Source organism: Amphiprion ocellaris, chromosome 13, assembly GCF_022539595.1.
Source record: "Amphiprion ocellaris isolate individual 3 ecotype Okinawa chromosome 13, ASM2253959v1, whole genome shotgun sequence".
In the NCBI taxonomy this organism is placed as follows: Eukaryota; Metazoa; Chordata; class Actinopteri; family Pomacentridae; genus Amphiprion; species Amphiprion ocellaris.
Genome location: NC_072778.1, coordinates 20043807 through 20069399, shown reverse-complemented (window position 1 = coordinate 20069399; position 25593 = coordinate 20043807). Strand labels below are relative to the sequence as shown.

General features: G+C 42.2%; 1 protein-coding gene across 3 annotated transcripts in view; it reads left to right on the top strand.

Moving 5' to 3' along the window:
* Positions 1-24441, top strand: part of frmpd1b (FERM and PDZ domain containing 1b) — a 29419-nt gene extending 4978 nt beyond the window's left edge. The window contains exons 2-18 of one of the 3 annotated variants that reach the window (XM_055016322.1): positions 4258-4408; positions 5022-5314; positions 6411-6521; positions 9082-9254; positions 10529-10631; positions 12632-12677; positions 12998-13102; positions 13302-13397; positions 14308-14433; positions 14606-14725; positions 15517-15650; positions 16982-17108; positions 17455-17547; positions 17666-17848; positions 18198-18399; positions 18622-19596; positions 19815-24441. In XM_055016322.1, coding sequence (XP_054872297.1) covers positions 6415-6521; positions 9082-9254; positions 10529-10631; positions 12632-12677; positions 12998-13102; positions 13302-13397; positions 14308-14433; positions 14606-14725; positions 15517-15650; positions 16982-17108; positions 17455-17547; positions 17666-17848; positions 18198-18399; positions 18622-19596; positions 19815-22381 — 5157 coding nt within the window. In that variant the 5' untranslated portion in view covers positions 4258-4408; positions 5022-5314; positions 6411-6414 and the 3' untranslated portion in view covers positions 22382-24441. The remainder of the gene's footprint in view (positions 1-4257; positions 4409-5021; positions 5315-6410; positions 6522-9081; positions 9255-10528; positions 10632-12631; positions 12678-12997; positions 13103-13301; positions 13398-14307; positions 14434-14605; positions 14726-15516; positions 15651-16981; positions 17109-17454; positions 17548-17665; positions 17849-18197; positions 18400-18621; positions 19597-19814) is intronic. The other 2 variants (XM_023275719.3, XM_023275718.3) reach the window with 2 other exon arrangements.
* Positions 24442-25593: the final 1152 nt, after the last annotated feature.

The following is a 25593-nucleotide window of genomic DNA, read 5'->3' as shown; positions in this document are numbered from 1 at the left end:
TGTCTGATAAGTAGGATTTAAACCAGTCCAGTGCTGTCCCTTTAATGCCAATAGAATGTTCTAGTCGCTGTAATAAAAGTTTGTGGTCGATTGTATCGAATGCTGCACTAAGGTCCAATAAAATAAGTATAGAGACCAGTCCATTATCTGACGCTATGAGAAGGTTGAAACTCTTCAAACAGGCTATTCCTTTGTAAATGTTCATATAATTGATTTGCAACTGTTCTTTCCAGAATTTTAGAGAGAAATGGGAGGTTGGAAATTGGTCTATAGTTGGCTAAAACATCTGGATCTAGAGTGGGCTTTTTAAGTAAAGGTTTGATTACAGCAACCTTAAAAGCCTGTGGTACATAACCTGTTACTAGAGAGAGATTAATCAGATCTAACATTGAGGAATTAATTAAAGGTAAAGCCTCCTTGAACAGTCTAGTTGGGAGTTGGGAGTCTCTGTTGGTGCATCTCACTCTTAGCCCCATCCAAGATGATTGTGATTAGTTTGAAGAAATACAGCAGAATGATGATGAGGTGCAGTCAGACCATTCTACACAGTTCTGTGTGAGCACTAGAGAATGGTCTGACTATGCAAGGCAAATAAAGGCCTCACCTTATGGTTGCACTAGAGGAAAGAATCAGAGGAAATTCAGTAGGATTCATCCTCTACAGGCAACAAATGTTTTATGGCAGTTCCATCCTGTACTTGTTAATATATTTCAGCCTGGACCAAAGCAGTGGAACAACAGACCATCTACATCTGCTAATTTGGCTAATAAACCAAACTTAATGAAAATCCTCAGTTCAGAACTACATGACTAATTCCTTTTGAGTTTTTCCAGCTTTAACTCAAAATTATTTCAGGAGTGTGGATGAATAACACTCAAAGAAAGTCAGTAAAAATCCAGGTCAATGCACTCAAGGTGGGTTTGAAAAAAATGTCCTGAAGTTCAATGGGAGAGATGTTAAAAATACACCGAGGCTTGTCCATGAGTGGTTTGAGGGACACCAACACTGCTCTTTTTCTCATATCTTTTAAAAAATATTCAGTCACTATCTATTTTGAGTTTTTTTGGGTATGTGATTTACACATATTGATTCTCTATATAGAATAAAACATTTCTCAAGAGTTTTTAGAAAAGGACATTTTACGATTGACACAACTGTGAGATTTCTGCATGTCACACAGCACCTGAGGAGCTTGGTTTTCTTAGGCATTAAGGATACGTATAACTTCAACAAATTTTATGAAATGATCAAGCTTTAACATATTTAATTTTGTTTTAAAAAATGGCCTTTGTTGACAGTTTATTAGCTTCCTCTCTACAAATCTAATTGTCCGGTTGTTGCAGAAGCTGCCTTTGACCATGAACACAATACCTTAAATGCAATAAGATCATGGAATGCATGAAATTTTTTCAGCATGTGTTTGCTGTTTGTAGCCGTTCACCTACTTTCAAATTATTCTCAAATTTTAGATGCAAACAAGCATAATACTGAGATATTTTACTTCTATTCACTTTACATCTCATTCCACACAAGTTTAAACAATGAACGAGGACTGAACTCTTAATGAAAAGCAGTGAATATAATAAATCCCTGTACCTCTGGCGTATTTAATGCCCGCTCTGCTTCTTGCTCCTCACATTTACAACTTTGCTTTCATGAAATCTGATGCAGCTCTGTGCAGGTTAGCTGCTAGTTGGACTGAATGTTCTTGAAAGTCTGTGTCCAACTTTATTGGCAGCAACTGTGAGCCAAAATGAAATGTTGAGTTGCTGAACCAACTCCTGCTGCTGCCACGCTGAGCCTCATGTGGTGCAGCTGTATCCGGTGTGCTGTGTTCGGCTGGGGGGGTGTATGAGTGAGTGTGTGTGTGTGTGTGTGTGTGTGTGTGTGTGTGTGTGTGTGTGTGTGTGTGTGTGTGTGTGTGTGTGTGTGTGGGACAGACTGGGAATAAGATGTCAATAACAGCCAACTGGCCCTTTCTAAATAAAAACTGTTGCTGAGGCAGTGAGCAAGGCTGCTTGCCGGAGTCTGATTGCCAGTTGTGTCATGCCAAACGTGCTCGTCATATAAAGCCCATATGTGTGTGTGAGCGTTTTTGTTGCAGCGTAGATGACAGAGAAATGAGAATTCATGCTGTCAGTCGGTTTAACAAGACAACAGCTGCATCTGTGCGTTGTTCTCTTCTGCTTCATGCCTGAATGCGACATTTCTAGGCCCTGTCCAGGTTGGTCTGACCTGCTGTGGCCCGCACCGATCCAGAAGTGCTAATTGGGCTTGAAACTGTTTTCTATTCCGCTGGCTGCACAGGAACTGCTCGTTCAGTACCACCTCTCAACCCCCTGAGGACAGAGTGCAGTACTTCTATGAACTGAATGCATGCTCGAACCAGAATTGAGTATCTGCTTGTTTTGTCAGAGACAGAGAGACGTTGTGTGGGGGGAAATGTGGAGAGAGAGGAGGCAGAGTGTCTCGGAGAAATGAGACGCAGACATCGAAACAGAGACATCGGATCAGGCTTCATAACCTCATATTCAACGCTCTATGTGCACAGTGTAGACTGGCAGAGGGGTGAGAAGGTGAAGGGAGGAGAGGAGGGAGACTGAGTGAAAGGCCAGACATGCTGCACAGCCTGCAGATGAGATGAGCATGGTGTGTTTAGGGACTTCAGGACACAACGGTGGAGGACAGCATTCACTACTGATTCAGGACCAAGGCTCTTTCAGACAGACGGACTTAACTGTATCAGGGTTGAAACTGTGATCAAGTGAAAATGCCTTCACATTGCAAGAAAAGCAAGAGATCTCTTCATTTAGAGCAAGCACAGATGGGGATGTAACAATGCTGCATGGCTGTATTTATTTAACAACTCACCATATACCAGTGTGTGTTGCCTGGCTTTGTTTGCTCTCAGATGGTTTAGAAACTGTGCATTGATCACACATTCCCCACTCCTTTTTACTTCTGACTGTTTTGTTGTCTTTTCTCTCCTCCTGCAGCTTCCCTCTCTCATTTCTGTGTCGCTGCCCTCTTCACCCTCTTTAAAATTCTCCCCCTTTTCTTCCCCCTTTCAATATCCTGTGCTTTCTCCCTTTCTTTGCCTTGACCAATTCTCCTTTCTGTATTCCTTCCCTTTTTCTCAGCCCCTTTAGAATCCCCTCCTCTCTCCCCCTACTCACTCCTGCAACCCCCATACGTCTTTCCTGTCTCTCTCTCTCTCTCTCTCTCTCTCTCTACACTCTTCTTCTAGCTTGTTTTGGCAAAGTGGCAGAAGGAGGCGGTTGGAGGCTGAGCTAGCTGCATTAGCCCCATACATTATTCATGTGCCCTGCAGTCTGTGCGGGTCCAGGTCTTATGCTGGCTTTTCAGTGGGACACATGGGCCTCGTGAAAGAGCTCTGTGTGGGACACCGGGCCTCATGGAAGAGCTGCACAGATGGGACTATCAGTTCCTTGATTTCTGCTCCCTCTCGTAAATGAAAGCCCCAGGGAGCGAGAGTTTACTTCACAGATCAACATTCAAGTGCAAAATGAGGCGGTTTCCTTAGACGAGATCAAGAATATTTATTCAGTGTCTCTCCTAATTCAACAGCCAGGCTTCTCACAACAAAGCATTCCCCAAGTGTGTTTCTCTTCCCAAACCAGCGGCTGGCTAAGGTTGCAGCCATATCTGCCCTGATGTTCATATGAAAGACGTGTCCTCTTTTACTGTTGGCCAAGATCTGTGTTTGCCTGCCAGCGTTTCTCTCCGCCACATCAGGATTCCCAGGCTGTCCTCTTTGCTTTTAGAGAGCGCCCAGTAAGAACTGTTAACTGAACTGGGCTGTATGAAATTTTAATTTAGACAACCAGACGGAGATGGAGTGCCTTGTCTCCACATCGCCATGTGCTTTTGAGGCTGTGGAGGAGTAGAGAGAGAGAGAGAGAGAGGCGTTGGGTGAGAGGGAGAGAAAAAGAGCGAGAGAGCCTTTGGGACCAGAGGAGGGGCCTCTTGGAAAACCACAACCACAGAGCTGCTTTGGACTCACATCTGCTCTGCTTGACACACTTGCATGTTCACACTGAAAATATCAACAAATGGAGTGTAGCTCTGGTGCTAATAGCAAAGAAGTTCAAATTTAAAGTTAGACGTAGCTTATTCAAGCTTAATCAGGCTGAGGAGCTGGTTGTTTCATTCCAATTATAAACTCACCATGAGGACATGAGCTCTGTTTATAGGTTTTGACAGGTTTCCCTGATAGCGTTGTTGTGCTCTGCACAGGTGGCCGCACCAGATCGGGATTGGCCCTGATGATCACAAAGAACCCTCTCCACCTCCTTTCAGCCAATCCTGGAGGGCCTACAGAGCTGATGTCTCAGAGGACGCGAGGGTACGTGTGTTGTGGAGTCCTGAAGAGACAAGCTACATCACGGTGAGTCACACTCTCACCATCTTTGGTTTAAATGTGGAACATTGTGCTGCTTGCTTAAAATAGGTGGACAAGATGTGAGGCCCTGAAAGTGTGGATTGGACTTGACTTTCCTGCCTTTTCTAGCAGTGTACCACCAGTTATTTTATATCACATTATATGTAGGTACAATATTGACTTGTGAAAGAATTTCAGGGTCATGGACAGAAGCACACACTCAGCATGTGGTCGTCCTTGATTAAGTAGCTGCGGTCGTGAAGTTACAAACATAGGCTGTTGATGATAATGAAGAATTTGCTCAAGTGCTTAGGATGTGCATGTGTATAGAGAAAGGCTAGCTGCTGCTGCCCACAGAGACTGTCATTGGAGATGACTGCCTGACTCGGCAAGGACAGTGAAGGTGAGAGAAAGAGAGGGGGAGAAAATGAAAGGCCAAAGAGAGAAAGAAGGAGAATGACAGCAAAAACTGCCGTCTGACTCAGCACTGATTGCTGCACTTGAGCACAACACTGACACAGACACACACGTGTGCACACCCAAGTCTGTATTAACAGTCCAACCACGTTTCGTGATGTATATGAAGCAGGTTGGTGTGTCGCTTTTTGTTTTTTGTCAGTGATCGAAGGGGGGCGGATGTGTCAGTGATCACACTCGTGCAGCTGTCATCTACCTCGTCTCTCTGAGCCTTCTTCATTCACGTCAATCTGCCTCAATCCGGATAAGCAGGAGGTGCTAAAGTGACACCCTGACCAATGCAGGCCAGTGCAGAGCGAATGCCTCTAATCCTCTTAAAGCACAGACCTACACTACATGCTTTACTACCATTGAGGGGGGCTATAGTCACCGCTGGCCTACAACCAGAGATCACTTCACCACAGATGACCTGAAACTCTGCTGATTTAGTCACTGGTAAATAAAGAGAAATCATTTATTCTATCACATAAATACAACTTTTCCCAAAGAAGTACTGCTTAACATCATCTATTGATTGCAATGCAGCAGATACTGTTTCCAGAACTTAAAGTGCGGTAAGGTAATAGAACTATAATGACTCAACCTTTCTCATTTATTCAACAGACGCCTGTTTTAAAATGGTACAAACAAATGTGGCAGATGGCCAGAAAACTGCTGTGCTTCTTTTGAGATATTTACAAAAAAACTATTGGCTTGCAGAAGTTTGATCCATATTTCAGAGAGCTGATCAAACTAAGATCTTGGCTCTTTTTTTTTCCTGAGGCCAAGGTATGGATTATTAGGTTTTGGGAGCATTCATCATCGTTAGCCAAGTTTGATTTCACAGCTGCAGCTTCCACATATAATTTCAGTAACAGATAATAAAGCCTGTGAAGGAATTGTCAGCGGCCGTACAAGCCTCTGCAGTGGCAGCGTATTGATTGGCTGACAGAAACAAAACACAGTTGAGGGGAGTCGTAAGACTTGAGATTTGGTCTGGATTCAATGCTGACCAGCTTTGCCTCCCTGGGGTTCAGCTGCAGCCCTCCATCGTTCATTATGTCCCCACCGCTCCCCTGTTTAAAGGGCAAGCTAAGCAGAAAGTGCACACAGCTGCAGAGTGGTAGTGAGCATGCAGATTGTTATGCTGAACTCTTTGTGAATCCTGCTCTTGTGTGATGGTGCAGTTGTTGTTGCTGAGAATCAGGTCATTTAGGCATGTGTTGTTGCTCAATGCTGTCTAAACCCCAGCCCCTTTCTCCTCCAGCCTTTTCTTGCTTTCTGTTCACATATCTGATTATTCATCGTATTCAAGGCTAGCTACATGTGCTGCATATAAAAAAGAGCAGACTGGATGCAAATTTAGCTGGAGCGCAAGACTGGCACCGATTACATGGTTTATAAAAGACAGACTCAAACTCAAAGCAGTTTCTAATTTATTTTGTCCCTCCAAATCCTTTCATCTTCTTCCCACAATTCCTTTCCTGTCTGTGTTTTGCTTACTTGCAGTGATGCATAAAACTCATATCCTTCTCTCTGTTTGTCACTTCAGATAAATGGAGGAGAAGGAGCGATGTAGGAGCAGGTCTCCGGCTCGGAGGGCCAGTCGGGTGCAGCAGGTGGTGGGAACAATAATACGACGCACCCGAGAGTCCCTCAGCAGGTACAGAAAGAACAAAAGTTGGAGCTGAAGGCAAAGGGGCTCTTCAAAGTTTAGGAAATGTTGTTAAAGAGCCCATATTGTGCTTTGTGTTTTTGTTTACTTTCCTTGTTTGCTGTTTCTTGTACGTGTAAAAGGTAGAATTCTGCAACAATTCTGATAGAAAAAGTGAATTCTCTCCCACAGAAACTACTGCTCCTAACCTGCATACAACAGCTTGATTGAAACCAAGGCTTTTCTTCTGTTACTTATTGACATCATCATGAAACACACTTATCTAACTCCTGCATAGTGGCGAGTTCGGCACGCAATCACATAAAGAATAAGCAGCGTCCTTGCAATTTATAATTTTTTTTTTTTTTACTAGAATAATACATCCCTATGCTCATAGGTCTTTCATCGGGCCAATTGACCAATCAGAGGAGATTGACCTTTTTTAGGAGGAGGGTTTTAAAGAGACAGATAGTGAAAAGGGGTGCTTTTTAAACATTATGTCATATAAACATATTCTAGTAGACTGAAAAATAAAGTTACAACCCTCTAAATGTGCATAATATGCACTCTTTAAAAGTGAAAAAGAAATAGGGTGGAGAAATATCCCAGGTGAAGTTACTTTTTACCAGTTTTGTCAGTGGCTGGGCATAAATACAACTACCTCATAGAGGTGATTAAATATCAAGTGTGTGGATTTAGATGGAAAGAAACTGAGTATACAGCAAAAAAAAATGTCCACTCCACACAAACTACTGCATCAACAATAACTGAAACAACTTATACAGTTGAAAAAAAAAATTAAACAGTCGAGTTTGGGATAAAGAGTCCAGGAAGTAGCTTCATCCACTTCTAGGACTGTTGCCAGATTCTCCAGAGATCAAAAATGCAGACAGTGCAGGGGTAGGTGTGTTTTAGTTCTGAGGAAATGTTTCACTGTTAAATAGAAATGACTGTAAAAATAGAAAAAATATCCCAAAAATAAGACAGAAAGATGCGGGAGAAAGTAGATATGTTATGAATAAACACCAAATCTCGTCCCCACACACTGACACACATAGTTGAGTAAATATTCAAACCCCGACTGTCCCTCTTTCACATACAAACACACCACACAGCGAACCACAAATATGCTTTCAAGAACCCTTCATTCTCTTGTTGTCCGCTAAGTGGTTCCTCATTCTCAGCAAAGGAGGCGTTGCAGAGGAACACCAGTAAACTTCCTCTTAGTCAGTCCTGGGAAAAGTTGCAACATGTTAAGACCAGCTGACCAGGACAGCAGGCCTCAGGGACACGTTGTCACTCTTAGATTTAAATGCAGTTTATACGTATGCTGGATGTTCACATGATGCATTAGAGCCGAAGATATATAGCAGTTTGTATGAACTGACCTTTTTACAGCGGCTGTTGAGATGATTTATTGTTTCCTTGTGCTTCTAAGCAGTGAAGCACAAGGTGCTGGTTTGATTCCCGGCTGACCCAGACTTTTACTGCATATTATTCCTCTGCTCTCTTTCCCCGCATTTCCTGTCTATCTCCAATATCAATATCTGATGAAGATGAAACTATAGAAACAGAATATTTTTTAAGTTAATTATTACAAATCAACCTTTCAGAAACTTATACCATGTTAGAAACGGAAAAAAAAGTAATTGCAACTATCTATTGGCTACTTTAAGGACACTCTAAAAAGTAATTCAAGGGTAATCTTTTCACCACTTTATTAAATGCATGGTTGTAAAATCCAAAGAAGCCTGATTTATTGATTTAGATAAATGTTTTAAGTTGCAAACATGATTTTTGTGGGTTGTGTTGACATAATGTCGGTAATTGTGTCAAGTTAATATTGTGTGTTATTTCAAAATTTGATTTAAAACTAAAATCAAGTTGATATAATTCAATGAAATTGGCTTGATAGCTTAATTTTTCCTTACATTGACTCCAGGACTTAAGGTTTCCTCCTCAGTCTTAACATATCTGGACAATTTCAAGACTGATAATTAAAAATACCTTTGATTGTAGAGAAAAAAAAAATTAACATAGCTTGTTGGTTGAGCATAATTTCATTAGAAGTTCCCATAACTGAAAAAAATGCAAACCATTGTGTTAATTTTCTTTGCTGAGTATATTGCTAATAAAATGATTGTTTTATTCATATTTTAAGCTAAAAATTCTCAGTTCTTGCTTCTCAAATGTGACTATATGCTTCTAAAACAGACAAATGAAGCAATTTTAGGACATCGTCGCATTCTTGAAATTTTAATGGTCATTTTTCTTACTTTTTTGACAGTCAGTGAAGTAAACTATTATTACCATAGGAAAAAGTAATAGCTATTCTATAGTATATAGCTTTCAATGAGTATTGCTCTTTTGCAGCCCTAAGGGATATCTAAAGTGTCATAACAATACATTCTTCATTACCATTTAATAGTCAGCCATTGTCTAATAAACAAGAGGCATGATTTTTAAAGGAAAAAATTAACTGTCTCCTCCTCCATCCACCTGAATGTGTCTCTTGATGACAGTTGCAGTCTCCAGTCTGATAACCTGTCACCCTGTTTGACCTCCTCAGAGAGCGGTTGCTAGGCGATGGGAGGTCGCAGCGCTCCAACAGTCTGTCCAATCAGAACTTCCAGGCCAAGCTGACGCTGCAGATCACCAGGGACCCGGTCCTGGACAGCAGCACTGGACATGGCTTCACCCTCACCACAAACGCACCCCTGCTGGTCAGGGACGTCGCTGCAGGTACACGGCGGTGTGTGTGTGGGGGCATCGTGGTGTGAAGTGTTAATCTGTGTGGTGGAGTTCACTTTGTTTTTCCCGCTTCCTTTTCCAAATGGCCACCTGTTTTATGCAACAGTGCAACGCCTGCAGCAAGTCAGATTTATGCGCTATTTTGTCGCTTTTTCACTCACACACACACACACACACACACACACACACACACACACACACACACACACACACACGCGCACACACACACTGACTCTCTCCTGGCATGCAGGCTATGAGGCACGTTGCCAGAGAATCCACAGAAACAACAGAGCCACCTGCTCATCCTTTCTAAATTCAATCACTTTTCATTTAGGCAACTTTGATGGGGGGGATTGAGACAGAGAAAGAGAGAAGGAGGTAAAGAGAGAGAGAGAGATGCTGATCCATTACTTTTACATCTATCCTGTAGAATAAGCTGATAAATGCCCTGAGGAGGATCCCACCCTGCCACCGGCTCTGTAATTGCTATATGCTGCCAAAGAAAAAGAGAGAGTGAGAGAGAGTGAGAGAGAGTGAGAGAGAGGGAGGGGGGGGGGGGGGGATAAAAGAAGACAAGATTTAATAGAGAGACAAGATGCCAGCAGGAAGATCCAGTAGGGAATAGACACCAACCAAAGTGCAAATGTGGCCAAAGAGAACAAAATAATGAGCGTGAAAGTGTGCAGAGGGCAGGGAGGGAGCAAAGATGGAGGGCATGAGGGGGTGAAGGTTAGAGGAAAGTGGTGGATGAGGAAGAAGGATAGAAAAAGAAAGAGGAGGAAGGGACAGGACCGAAAAAAGCCAACCGGGCGGGGTTTGGCTTTGCGTGTCTGTTTGTGTGTAAAAGCTTGCAGAGCAGCGCAGCATGTCATCAGTGGGTCAGAAATCAGGGACAAACGGGGCTTTGCCAAGCAGACTGGGTGTGTGAAAAATGTGTGTATGTGTTTATGCACATAGTATGTTTGTGGATGTGTGTATTAGCATAAGCCGAAACTGCTGTGCCTCAGTCGTGCTCTCTTGCCTGAAGATAAATGAGTATAAATAACTAGAGAAAGTAGAGCGGAGCCGAGCTGGAAGAGACCCAGAATAACTGTAACCCCTCACATCCTGGGGAGCTGTTGAGTCAGCCATGTTGAATAAGCATGTGTGTCAGTCTGTGTGTGTGTGTGGATGCCTACATCTGTGTGTACATCTTCCTTTGTCCTCATGCATGCAGCCAGGTTTTTGTTTTATGCAGGCGCTGACTCTTTTCATTGTGTGTGTAGGGAGTCCTGCAGATGGGATACTATACCCAGGGGACCAGGTGCTGCAGATTAATGATGCAGTGCTGGAGGATTTGAGTGCAGAGCAGGTGGAAAACGTCTTAAGGTGAGAGGAACTGCAGAGATAATACTATCTATCTATCTATCTATCTATCTATCTATCTATCTATCTATCTATCTATCTATCTATCTATCTATCTATCTATCTATCTATCTATCTATCTATCTATCTATCTATCTATCTATCTATCTATCTATCTGACAAATTAATGGAAAAAACATGAAGTGTCTTAGTAAGATGCTCGGCCATCATGTGTCAACAAAACAACTTCAATGGGACCTCGTATTGATTCTACGAGTCCACATTTGTTGTTTTGAGGATGGTGATACTGATCACTGTTGAATATGTCTATCCAAAACGTCTCATCGGTGTTTAACTTCACTGAGATGTGATAACTGTGAAGGCGACAGCATGTAATTTTCATCACACTGTTCAGTGACCCCTCGTGCCCTGTGAATGGGGGCACAGTCATCCTGGAAGAGACCACTCCCAATGTCATCGTAGGATATGAAATGTGATCATTCAGAACTACTTTGTGTTGATTTGCACCCCAGTCAAACCAGAAAAATACTCATAACAGCATCACAGAGCCACCACATCTCCTCACTGTAGAGGTCAATGTTTCAGGCCAATACTGTTCTCTTAGTGTAATATGCACATGCACTCACCTACTTGTCGAAAATATGGTAAAATGTCTACAGACCAGTGCCTTTGTTTATTTATACAACTGAACACTCAAATGTGCAGACATCTTTGAAACGAGCGATTTGTGCACTGTATTTATGCAATGCAATATTCCTCTCTGTGTGATTATTGATGGATCGTTGTTGCTGACAGTTTAGTTTCAGTCTCAGTAAAAGTTCATCACATACAAACGGAATCTGATGGAAACGCTGATTGCTAAACTCGTTGTTCATGCTAACCAGATATGTTATGGTAGCTAGCAGCCGAGCAGGGTTAATCTCAAATAACTGAAAGATTAAAAGTTAGTATTCATCAGCTATTTGTTTAACTGTGACTGGGTTCATGAATTTGGTCTGAAATTCAGAGCATCATTTAAAATGTTCACAATTTTAATTTCACTTTCAGAGCACAGAGCAGCAGGATTTAGTGATTTGGAGGCTGCAGACAAACTGTCCTTATTTACAGTTTCTCTGAGTGTTGGTGTTAGCGGCAGAAAAGCACTTCAGCAGTTTTCTTCACTAAACTTTTAAAATCACACAGTAAAAATACTGTCAAAGTCCTGCATTAGTGTTATACTCACAAGTAAAGAGTGAAAGAGGTTTTATAAACAGTGTACTGACATTTACTTATCTGTCCAAGGTGAGCTTTAAATTCTGCTGTAATGCTGCAGTTTAATGAACCTCATTGCATCATGTTTTATTTTGTAACACAAGTCACAGTGTCCACTGTAGTGTTTAACTGAATTTTAATTTGAAAACAGTATGTATGAGAAAATAAAGCAATCTTTGTTGTTCTTAATTTGTCATATTTTCTCTTTAAAAAACAACAAGCAAAAACCAAAAACCACGAATACCGTTCCAGATCGATAAGCAGTATCATTAAAAGTAGTAGTAACGTTAAAATTTTAATGATATCCATCCCCAGTATTAGTGACTGAAGTTCCTGCCATCTGTGCCCTAACAATGAACCCTGTTTTAAATCCACTTAAATCTTTTCATCCTGCCATCTTGATACAAAATCTGACTGGACTGAGCATCTGGTGGCATCTGCATTTGTTGTATTTTTTCAATGTGTCACTGACTGATGTATCAGCTTCTCTGGAACTGTGAGAAATCAGTTGAGTTTCTGAGACCAGTGCATGTGGTCTATCTGGTGACTAAATGCAGTGTTTTATAGATGTTTTCTGGAGTGCATTTCTGAGAGTTGGATGATTCATGTGTGAGTGTGTGCTTGTGAACGGCTTAACAAGTTCAGGGCAAGGGTCAATGGAGAAAATGCTTACTTGACAGCTGGGCACAAAGATAATGATCTCTCTTGTGCATGCGTGCATTCAAATGTGTGTTTTTTTCCCTCCTCCCCAGGGACTTGGAGGATTGTATCAATGTGACTATCCTTCGACACATGACAGTGAGTACAAAGAAGACATTGATGACCTCCCTTCATCAACACAAGCACTCACATACACATTACGCCATCCTTCATTTAAACATAAGCTGTCTGTGTGTTTCCAAGCATGTGACTCTAAGTTTGCGTCTTCTGGCAGGATTAACTGCCTTTAAATTGCTTCACATTGTGTCGTGATGTGTGAATGTAAACATGCGTGTGTTGACCCTCTGAGCACAGCTGAGGCTTTACAGTGTCATTGCACTGTTGTGAGTTTGTGTGCTTTACTTCACGGTCCAAATCTGACATACGTAATGACCCTGTTATGTGTCGGTGTGTTGCAGAATCCCAAGTCATCCATTATGTCAGCAGAGAAGAGAGCTCGTCTGAGGAGTAATCCAGTTAAAGTGCGCTTTGCAGAGGAGGTGGTGGTCAATGGGCACACTCAGGTGGGAAAATCTTATCTGTTGCAGGAGGAAGGCTGCTGTAAGCCTCTGATGAATGACTTTCATTTCTGGATCTATCACAGTTTTGAATATTCTTTATTTGTTCTTATCTTCTAAGCTGTCAGGCAGCCTTTTTCCTATTTTATCTTTTCTCATTTGATATTGATAATGTCTCACCACATCTCTCACTTTTCTCCTTCAGGGAAACTCTCTTCTCTTCCTGCCCAATGTCCTCAAAGTCTATTTAGAGAACGGACAAACCAAGGCTTTCAAGTTTGACAACACTACTACTGTCAAGGTATGCTTTAGATTCAGGGTAGTTAGAAAGATTTACAAGGAAGGTCTATCTGTTGCTCTTGGTGGCTGGTAACAAAAGGTCAAAATTGCAATTTCAAAATTTGAAAGGTCATAACATCTATACTACTTGTTCATTTGCAATGGGAGATGGATTGTTAGATAATGCGAATCACTGGCCTAAGACGTGGCTGCATCAGTACCATTGCGTTTTATGAAAGCCAATGAGAAGAAACCCTATTCTCTAGCGGTCCCCAGTGTATACAGAGCTGAATAAGCTGAATGTACTTATATATTATTTTTCATTGAGAACATAACATCCTCAGTAGAGCCGATGGAAAGCCCCCTCAGTTTCTTACAAGCATCATGAGACCAAGCATGAGGTTCCTAGAAATAAGTGGGTGTAATTTGAAATTAAGCACACTGCAATTCATGGTGCAATTGCCCCAAAGGTGTCGGAGTGTGGGTAGGCTGTAGCTGTTGTTGCTGTCCTTAATGATAGAATAATACATTAAAAAATTACATTGTTTCTGGAAGAGGTTATGAAATATTTAAAAGTGAGGAGTTTATAGTGATTCAAAGCACTTTTTACAGTGGGAATAACTTGTCTGTTAAGACGGCAAAGCTGTATTTTGTGTGTAATTTTAAATATATTCATTAAAGTCTAGTTCACAGACGCAAAATGTGCTGTGTGCAATCAGTATAATGAGACAGCAAACTAGTAGGATGCCTGTTGTTGCCTTTATGACTTTATGATTATTGTTACAACAGCTTTTGTATTTGTATTCCAGTTTGTATTCCCCTGCTAAAGGCAAGCTGAGGAGGCGGATCAGATGTGTCCATCTGCCATCAGCAGACTGGGATGAAACATGTTTGTCTAAGGGGTCTGAACTGTTGTTTTTTCATCATTCCAGGACATTGTTCTGACTCTGAAGGATAAACTGTCCATCCGGGCTATTGAGTACTTCGCCCTGGTGCTAGAGCAACAGTACAGCATCACTAAGCTACTGCTACTGCATGAAGATGAGTTCATACAGAAGGTGAAGGAAAACAAACGGATAAAGCTGCGCACAAACGTACACTAGCTGTGGATAGCTTTATTAAAGAGGGTGTATTTAATTTAACTTTCAAGTAATACAGTAAAACTGACAAGACAATTCACCCCAGCTAAGGTGTCTACATGTTTACACCTCTATCTTTTGTCTTCTCCAGGTGGTGCAGAAAAAAGACTCCCATGATTACAGGTGTCTGTTCAGGGTTTGTTTCATCCCCAGAGACCCTGTGGACCTGCTGCAGGATGACCCCTCTGCCTTTGAGTACCTCTTTTTACAGGTCAGAGAAGCTGTATCTCATATTTGCAGCACTACTTCAAATGTCTCGTTCTTTGTCTTCTTGGAGATTTCCACTTTGAATTTCAGTCAGACATGGTCCACTTTTTCCTTCATGAAAAACCAAATCTAAATGTACATACAGTAAGAACAGAGTTGTGGTTGTATATTAGATGTTTGGTAGACGCTGATCTGGCAACTACATCAAGTGTGTTTTTAATCTGGTCCAAAAAAAAGACAAATATAGTGCTAGAATTAAAGTCAAGTGTATGTTTGAAGTTAACATGCAGCTGCTCCTTTTTTCTTTCTGATATTAGTTCAAAACTGACTTAATCTCCTATAATTTTCTGCTGCGGTCTTGTTAGCAATTTGAGATTCTTTGAGTCAGTAGTAAACTTGGCCCCCCCTTATATGCACCAGACAGATACTGACTTTGATGAAGCTCAGCTCTGAAAGTATATTCTAACCCTGTATTAAAAACCTCAAAGCCACACACTGTCTTAGCATGTTTTTGTTGCACAGTAAAGCCAAGGGAGTGCCGCTTATGTCACACTGATTTATTGTTTCAAAAAGGAATCTTTACTTCCTGCTGTGTTTGTTTTTGCTGACAGTTTGAGGTTCCCAGTTGGTTTACTTAAGGATGCTCAAGAGTTGTGTATTTTGCAATGTCTGACATAAAGTGCATGTTGAGGGATTTTATGAGTAAATATTAAAACTACGGCACTTTTCAGTTTAGGGAAATGTGTGTTTATGTTTGTAATGTCTGTGTGACGCTGTGACTTTGTTTGTTTGCAGAGTGTTGGAGACGTGCTGCAAGAGCGTTTTGCAGTAGAGATGAAGTGTAACACAGCACTCCGCCTGGCTGCCCTGCACATGCACGAGAGACTAGATAGCTGTGGACAGACCAGAACCTCTATCAAGAGTATTACGTGAGTCATATGTGTGTGTTATTTTAGGGTCACGCTGATAGGGTGCCTCTGGGTGCTGCACTTCTCATTATAGGTTTTGTGTAATATTGTTGGTGTTGGGAGTTTTTCTGCTGCTGCAATTATTTAGATTTGTCTGGAATGAGGCTGCTCACTAAATACCTAATCTACTAATGTTATGGGAGATGTTGTGTCTTTGTTTGCTCACAGCGGTGTGTTGTTGTCCTACTACCTGTGTGTGGAAGTGTCTTAAAATACAGAAAAAATACATTAGCACAGATCTATTTCCCAAAAGACCAGCTCATACATTAACATGCTAAGATACATCTGTGCAATTATAAATACTTGCATGCATTTTAGATGCAGGTCGTTTGAAATATGCCGGTATAGTAACACCTAGTGGCAGTTGTGTTAAAAATACACCATTACATTGTTGCTTTTTTAGTTTGTGTTTTAGTGAAGCTTGTGTTTGCTTTATTTTTTCATTTTTCATTTTCTTTTTTTACAATTTACACATACTTACCATTAGTACTACTGATTACCATTGAGGCAAAACCTGAAAAGGACTATTTTAAATAGTGTTTTGTACATTGTCGTCATTATGCGTAATGCAGTGTAATTGCATGTAACACCGTCTGCTATCAGGGTTGCCAGATCTGTGAGACAGAACAAAATAAATATTTTTATTTATACCAAGGAAAATTCAAGCATCAGCAGCTTAAAAATATAACAAAATAATGAAAAGAGTGCAATGCAGTATAACTTGTGTACATATACAGCAGTTGGATAATGTTGTAATTAGCATACACAAGTACAGAGTAGACTGAATAATATTGTTGTGCAAAAATTTGGACAACCAGCTCAAAAGCCATAGCAGAGATTATTACAGCATGTTGTGTGTGTGATTGTGTGTATGTGGTAGCCTGTTGTCATGAGTGCACATGCTGATATGGAGTCAGTTTGGTACAATTTGGCTATAAATGAATGATTTAAATAGTTTAAAAGTAGCCCATTTCCATGAGATGAACCAAGATACAAGCTATTTGGTAAATGCCCGTCAACAACCAGGAGCTGCTCATTTGCCTTGGAAAAGACCAAATATTGTTGAAATGTTGGTATTAAATTCATTGGACATTGGTACCTGGTCATTAGTTATGTCATGCTGTACACTTTGTCCTAAGCTTCCCATTTTGCTGCAGCAATACTTTGTTGGCATTCAGTGAACTAAATAAAATACATCATGTTGAACGCTGTATTTAGCAGCCACTGAGGTGACGGAGTTCCACCTTGAGCATAGAGTGATTTTCATTTCTCTATTTATGTGCCATTTGCAGAAAGGAGTTTGGTCTGGACAGCTTCATCTCTCCCACACTGCTGAGCAACATGAGAGAGAAAGACCTGAGGAAAGCCATCAGCTACCACCTCAAAAAGATTCAGTCCCTGCTCGAGCCACGCCAGAAGGTAGCTGCAGAGTGATGGATGAGTGGAAAGAAGCACTTGACGGGCGTAAAGAGACAGATAGTGACAGTTTAGTAGTGGCTTTGGGGTACTTTTTAGCTGACACTTACAGTGTCTGCTAATCTCCCTGAGGTTTAGAATGAGACATGGAATGACAGCAGGTTGGGAGAAAGATAGATGGTGGGTGGGAAGGTAATTAAATAAAAGGAGAACAGTAGGTCTGGGCTTGGGTAGTGTTTCTGGGAGAATGAGAGGAGCATATTTTCTAGCATGTATCTTCCTCTTTTTCTGTCTGTCCTGCTATTTCTGCAACTCTCCTGTCTTCTTCCATGTCTCTGTGGTGTCATAGGTAATATCTGCCTCTCAGGCTCGGTTGGCCTACCTCACTCAGCTGGGAGAGCTCATCTCTTATGGAGGTCGCTCCTACACAGCTACAATGATGGTAAGGGTTAAGAGCCTTATTTAGTGTGGTAGGTCCATTTGCTATAGCACATACCTTATGTGTTATCCTTTGGTATTTTTTTCATCTTGCACTTTTTTTTTCTTTCACATGTACTCAGCTTCAGGACAGGGAAGTTCTGGTCAGCTTGCTTGTGGGAGCCAAGTATGGAATGAGCCAGGTCATAAACCACAAGCTCAATGTGATCTCTACACTGGTCGAGTTCAGCAGCATCAGCCGAGTGGAGCTGCTATCGGAATCAGACAAAGTCAGCCTACTGCGCATCTCACTGCATGACATGAAGGTATGGAAGGCACGCAATGCTTAGACACATTTATCGAGACACTGGGCTCTATTATTCATAAACAAGTAGACACTGACACAAATAGATATCCACTCAAGACACTCTGACCGCACCACAGCTCATGTTAGAGTAAATATAGGTCAGGCATTCTTTCTCCAACACACATACAACATACAACAGGATGGAGCCTGAGGGAGTGTGTGGTAGTTATACAATGCTAATTCATTGACTCAAAGGTGACTATCTCTCCTTCTTTCTCCCACTCCATTGCCTTCCCCCCCCCCCTTACCCTCTGCCTTTAATCACTACTGCTTTACCTTTATCTTCTGCAATGCCCTCCCTTTCTCAGCCATTTGCCTTACTGATGGACTCTCTGGCAGCCAAAGACTTAGGGTGTCTGCTGGGAGGCTACTGCAAACTCCTGGTGGATCCCAATGTTAATGTCTTCCGTCTGGGGCGCCCAAAAGTGAGGGTGCACCGGATCCCTGCTGAAGAAGGTGTGTGTGGGAGGTTCGCCGTAATAGAAGGCGTGTGCTATGAATCCCTATCAAGTGAGCAAAAACTGTTTCACTTAAAACAATCACTTTCTGGCTTTGGCCTTTTCATAGACATTTTTCACATCACATGTTGATGTATGTCACCAGCCAGTACGGGTACGGATAGAAAAGACGATAATATACTATCATAATTAAACATTATTCTGCCACACCAAACCACTAACTCATTTTTTGCTATGCTTGTCTGGTGTTTGTGTATTTCCCTGGTGTTATTAGGTTATGTGTCTCGCTGCTGCAGTGACTCAGACAACTCAACAGATGAAGATGACCCGATGGATTCTCAGAATTACAAACGTCCAGATCCAGCAAGTCAAGACTGGGAGGAAAGGAGGAGAGAGGAGGAAGAAAAAAGGAGAGAAGAAGAGAGAAAAGAGAGGGAGGAGCACAAAGGCAAACAGGAAGTGAAGATAATAGTGACAACAGAAGGTAAGGAAAATGAGAGTGAAGAGGAAGGAGGGGCAACAGGATGTGGCCTCCGTAAATTCAGTGTCATGGATGAAGAAATGAACTTGGAGACCACCTGGTACCACACTGACCCGCGGGTCACCAGTAGCTTCTCCAGCTTGTCCAGTGGTTCCCTGAGCGCTGCTCTGGAGGAGAGCAGTGCTGCCGCCAAAGCCTCATCTCGCCTGGATGCTCTTCGTGGACCACGCACAGCTGAGGATCTTCCAAGCTTGGATGTTCACCACCCCTACCTCCTGGAGCCAAAACGGCACCAAGGGCCCCTGCGACCCACCAATCTCAATTACCGTGGCAATGACAATTCTTGTCTTTGTTTTGCTGATCTCTCCAAGGCTGATTTCCTACCTAGCCCTCCTGAGGCTACTAGTGATGATGATGATGAAGATGACGATGATGAGGAGGAAGAACTTGGACTAGCTGGACTTAGACGCATTTCTAAGATCCCTAGTTCAAGAGACTTGAGAATGATAGATAGCATGCCCTTTCAAAGATCACCTATCAAAAAAAAGAAAAAGATCCCTCCCAAAGTCCCAGTAAGGACAAGTTCAATTCCTGGAAACAAGGCAGGACAGTCTGAGCACCGTCTGTCTAAGGATGAAGAGAGTCTATTTTTGACACCTTCACCAAACCCCAAACCAGCTCTTTTGGTCAAAGACAATGTCTCCGAGTCTGAGGATGAGTTTTTTGATGCACAGGAGAGATTTACTCCACCAGTCCCTGATCTATCAGGTTTGTATACAGCATTTTAAATAGAGATTTCTGGATGAACAAGACAGTTTATCTTTGTCACTCTTTTGCCAATGTCCATTGTCTGTGGTGGATTTTTTTTTTCTCCAGTAATTGCAACATGTGACAACACTTAAACATTAGTCTGTTTAAAAAAGGTGACTCAGTCTATTGATGAATGTCTGTTTGTGACCTTTTCTTTTGATATCTGTCTTTTACAGACGCTGAGCTGGCTGATCGGCAAAATGCTAATCGTTTAAGTGGAACCTGGAATGGTCTTCCAGCTGTGCCAAGGAAAGAACCGTCATCACCCCTTGCCAATAAAGCCCAGTCCAGTAAAATTAAGAAGGGAACAGAAACACCGAAAGGCCACTTAAATCCACAAGTCAGGCAGCAACACAGTTCTCCAAAGCCATCCCAGAAACCTGAAGTTAAAGTCAAACCACCATTGGCACCAAAGCCTCAGCTGCCTCCTAAACCTCAGATCATTCCTCCCAAGTCCCCCCAACATGGCAGATCATATGCCCAATGCAATGGGGATGCCTCTGGACGTTTGTCTTCTGAACTCCTGGAAATGGAGCCAGATACCATGGAGTTCAAGTCTGTCACATCGGGCGGATTGCCTCCCTCGTCCCTGATCACAGCAGTGCGGTGCAGCAAGCAGCCACTTCCTATCACAACTACACAAGCTGAGGAAAAGACAGAAAGGCAGGAAAACAGCCCAAAACTGAAAAAGGGTCTGCCACGTGAAAATGGAGCACATGTTGTTTCCAAAGACAAAACATACATTCCTAATGAAAAGGAAACTCCTAAAGTTGAGGGCAAAAGCAATGTGAATGACTTACTAACAAAAAAGCCAAGCCTACCCCATATCCCTCGCTCAAATTCAGGTACCAAGCTAGCTATTCCCCCTCCGGTGCCCCCCAAGCCCACTTCTCCCACCAATCTTCACCCCTTATCACTACCTGCTAGCTCTCCTGTCTCCCCTACTGATCCAAGCAAAGGGATTTTTAAGGATACTGTCAGTCCACCAAATGGAATCCACCCTTGGAGCAGCCGCAATGGCAGCATCCAGTCAGGGCCTAGGAGGGTTTCTCTGAGCCATGAGAGCCTATCACCCAAAAATACAGATGCACCGCTCACTCTTACAACCTCCCTCACCTCAACCACCTCTAAAGGTGTCGGGGGCCTAGAAGGCAGGGAACCTGGAAGATCTGGTTCGGGATCTGACCTGAGAACCAGCTCATCCAGCCTGGGAGGCAGACTACCAGCATCTGCTCTAAGAGGGAAGATTCAGGCTCTGCCTTGGTACATGACCAGGTCCCAGGAGATTCTAGGAACTCTAGACTATCCCTCCACTAGCTCCATCAATGGGGACACATCTGGATTTGGATCTGGTTTGTCTGTAGCCAGCGGTTTATCGGACTTAAACAAAACACCTGTCAAGGACAAAGAGACAGTGATCTCAAATTCAGGAAGCAAAGGTAACATTTTAGAGGATGGAGCTGAGGTGGTCATAGCAACTATCAAAGAGGCCCAGGAAGTGACCGCACACATGAAGAAGGCCGATGGTACAAATGGCTCACACCCTAATCTCAGTTTTAGAGAAAACAGTGCACTCATCGGCAGTGTGTCATCAGAACAGCCTCAGTCACGGCCTCATTCAGCAGTGGGGTTGGGAGGTGTGACTGACATGCAAATTGGAGGTGACTCACCAACCTCTTCACTTGCTGACAGTACTCCTCCGCAGCAGCCCCGGGAGGCTTGTGGCTGCCGCACTGTTTACGCGAATTGTTTCAGTGGTGACACAGAGGATGGTGTTAGCTTTGACGAGGAGCTCACTGTTTATGAGTTTTCCCGCCGAATACGTCCCAAAACTGCACCCGTCCCTTCACCGACAACACCATCACCAAAACCCAACATTCTGTCCCTGCTGCGGGACAACCCTCGCCCGCTGTCTACTTTCTCAACTGCCTCCTCTGAACTCAGTCCTCTAGTTTCACGTCCAGTTTCACCCACAACTTCACTTGGTGGTCCTCTTCGTTCTCTTACTAACAAGAATTATGGTGGGCTGAAGGGAGGCTTTGCTTCTCTACGACAAGATATAGATCAACTTCTTCTAGTCTTAGAGAGGGGACCACTTGACCAACCACAACAAACACCATCGCAAGATTTGAAGCAGGATGGCACAGGCTTAAAAGGAGAGCCTGACCTAAATCACAATGGAACTGATGACAGTACTACCCCAGCACCAGGCCTAAACTGTACTGGGATAAGCCCTGCCACCATGACAGAGGCTGAAAGGAGTCTTCTCCAAGCAGAGGCTCGACGATTGGCATCTGGATGTCAGCGGGCCACACGTGTAGGCTGGGCGCCGGATGAAGCCCTACGTTCTTTATCAAACAGCTTCAGCGCCTTGGTTCAGTTGGCAGCAGCCTGCTTGCGAACAAACCCCTGCCCTGGTTGTGACACCTGCCATAAAGTGAGTCTGCTCAACAGGGACGAGGATGATGACAGCCAGGAAGCCATGGACAAGCTAAGAGAGATAGTGGGTCTGTACCGAGAGTTTGTGGTGGCTGTTGAGACTGCTGGAACTGGTGGTGGATTCGGGAGTAAAAATGCAGGCCTCAGTGGGTCTGGACAGGGTCAGGGGGAGGGTGACGGGGTGAGGCTACTAGCCAAACGCTGCACTGTGCTCATCTCCTCTGTATTCGCACTCACACAGCTCTTCCGGACACATACACTAGATCCCTCGGACACGCCTGGCCGTGTACCTCTCAACTTTTGATCTGTGAACTTTTAACCACTAATAACCCACTGACTCTCGAGCTGGGGCAAGAGGAAACAGCACAGAGCTATCTGGTGTGTAACTCCTGTGCATTTGTACAGTAAGTGCCATGCACACCACAGCACACACTTACACACACTACACATGGAAACACATACACCAAACATAACACTAGATGATGAGAGGAAATTTCATTGCTCAGCCTCTCCTTGGACGCATATGGACTATGCATTTGTAGATACGAATTTTATAATTATCTTATAATTCTCTTATTTTATGATACAATATGTGTATGTATGTAAGGATGGATAACCCATGTATGTATTTATGTATTTATTTTTACAATATTTGCACCATGATCTGTGATGTTCAGGTCTCTGGTGAGAAAAAAAAACTATGGATGTCACTGGAATTTTTATTTTTCCTTCTCTTTGAGACAGTATTATGTTATCTTTTGCTGCTTTAAAGATTTCTCCACTCCACAAGGTGTAATCTGTAAATTGTCATTTTTCAATTTTATTATTACAGTGCGTTTACTGACAGAATACAGAAAATAGACTTTATCACATGTGCAAAATATAGTAATTGACTGATTTGTTTTATATGTGCAGCGTTTGCACCTTTGTAAGGATTTAGTTTTTCAACATTACAGTCATATATAAATGGGATACAAAACTATACCATTACACAGCAGGGAGAGCACTTTTGACTGTTACAGATTGCACCTTTTTATGAGACACATACCCCTGTGTAAAATCTTTTTTCTACCCCTTCCTTGTTCCAACTGACTCTGAGTGAATACTTCTTGGAAATACTCCCATTACCCAAACGTATGCAGTATTATAACATTAATCTAGTTTTCATCCAAAGGACACATACATATATATTTTCTGGGAATGTGTGGGTGGGGCCCAGGCAGCAAAACAGGGTTAAAATGTTTATGTAGTTAATGTTTTTAACTAGGCACAAGGGTGACTGTTAAACTTTGTCCAGATGTAGCAAAGATCCAAAGTCTTAAAACACTGAGCCACAACTCTTCCCTGCTATGGTTTCCTCTTTGGGCACGCCCCATTTTATTAGTAACATGCTGACTGACAGATGGACTGACTGCTGTATGCTGGGGTCAGATCTGTAGATATACATTTATATCTCTGTGTCCTATTTTGTCCTTACCTTAGTTTATGGCTATGCAAACATAAACTCCTCAACCCCCACATACCATATTTATGTTTTTTGTGCTAACATTAAAAACAACAACAGCTGCATTATGTTTGTTTGAATATAATGGGTGCTTTCTTTGTTTGGAATGTTGGCTTTTGTCTTGTTTCAGAAAAAAAATATTTTTCTGCATTATGGATTGCAACGTTTTGCAAAGTCGCATGGCATTAGCATTTGTCAATATAAAAACTCCTGTCTATACTGATGTCTGTGAATTGTCAGTAAAAGGATTACATTGCTCGATCGGTTTGCTGATGTACAGTGTTCACTAGTCAGATTGTCCATATCACATCATTTGATGAGCCATCCGATTTGTAGGATTTACTTGAGCCACCTACGACAACAGGAAGGTAATTAGGCCAAATCAGTCAGCAGTTGCTTATACAAATATGATAAGGGGATTAGCTGAAAAAAAGACAGCTTTAGAGTTCAGAGACAGGTGGCGAGGAGACAGGCTGTGTATTAAATCTTCTAAACTGATGACTGAGGGAAATTCTCTCTAGGTGGCAATAAAAAAAAAAAATAATGAAAAAGTAAGATTCTTGTGTGCGCCTCCAGTTGCCATGGAGGTAATGTCCAGTAGCAGTGTCCATCATAGCACTAACATCAGAACATTTGGTAACGTCGCAGGAGTGTCTCCTGTTGTTCATCAGGCAGGCTAAAACAGTACAGAGTGTCACCGGCTTCTTCCTGTAAGGTAAACTTCTATGAACAGCATTTCATATTTGGAGAGAACATTGTGTTTCTACATAGGCAGTCACTTTTCCTTATCCACGTTACAATAAAGTCAATGTACCAAGAAATGTATTATTTGGGAATAAATGACACACTGACCTTAATAATGAGTGTTTGACTATTTTTCCCCTGCTAGAGTTGTTAATTGTGTCTAATTTCATGTGTGAATATTGAAGCTACAAAAGCTCCATCAGGAAATATTGAGTCTTATTGATGACATCATAAAACTTATGAGATACTCCTCAGTCGTAAAAGCCTTTAAAATCCTCTGAAAACAACAGAGAATGAAGGTTTGAAAATGAACCTCACCTGACTGTGCTAGTTGTATCACTCTGCACTACTAATGCAGTTAATAAGGATTACTGTGGGATTTCTGTCTTAATGTTGACTCTTGCTTCACTTCCACAAAGGCAATGTGTCAATCTATGCATTTAGCACGGAGGCCTCCTTTCTTTTTTCCTCTCTTTTGCTTTTAAAGTCTCTAAAATATTTATACAGTTTGCTAAGCTGAGTAAGAGCATCGGTTGTACTACTAACGGATTCTTAAATAAGGAATTTGCATGTAAAAATGTAAGATTTCACCCTTGGTCACAGAGAGAGACGCTTGTTAGGGTGAGAAGAAACAGAGACAGCAGAGAGGCTTTGTAACTACAGCGACTAAACCCTTCTTGATCCAAAATCCCCATGTCAAATTGTCCTTAATCTGATCATTATCTGCAGTCTGACTTCTTGACACAGTAATCTAGAAAGTGAAGCAGCACTCTGCACTGCATACAAAAACATGGTCTGACAGTGTCAGCCTGCTGCTGGAGCCATTTCTATAATCAAATATATAAAACGTAATAAATGCAGACAGAGGTGTTAAACTGCACTCAGTCTGCGTAAACGTCACCTCCATCCTTCATTATGACCGAGTGTTAAGTCTGTTCATCTTGTCTACAATACATCATTGTATTGGTGATGCTGTTTGTGTGACTGATTACAAAGAAGGGATTACACAGCATATTTGGGAAAGAGCAGGTCAGACAGATGAGACATTATTATTTCATGACTCAGATACAGAGGACTGGAACAGAGGTCAGAAAATACACAAACCACTCAGTTCAGGTAAGTCTATTACATAAGTAAAATACCATTTGTCATCCTTCTGGGAGAGTAAAGCTTATTCTTGGAGAAAACATGACAATCAGCCCATGATCTCATGTTGTATTTTTCCCCCAAAAATGTCCCACAGAACACACTTACTCACTGTCAGCGTA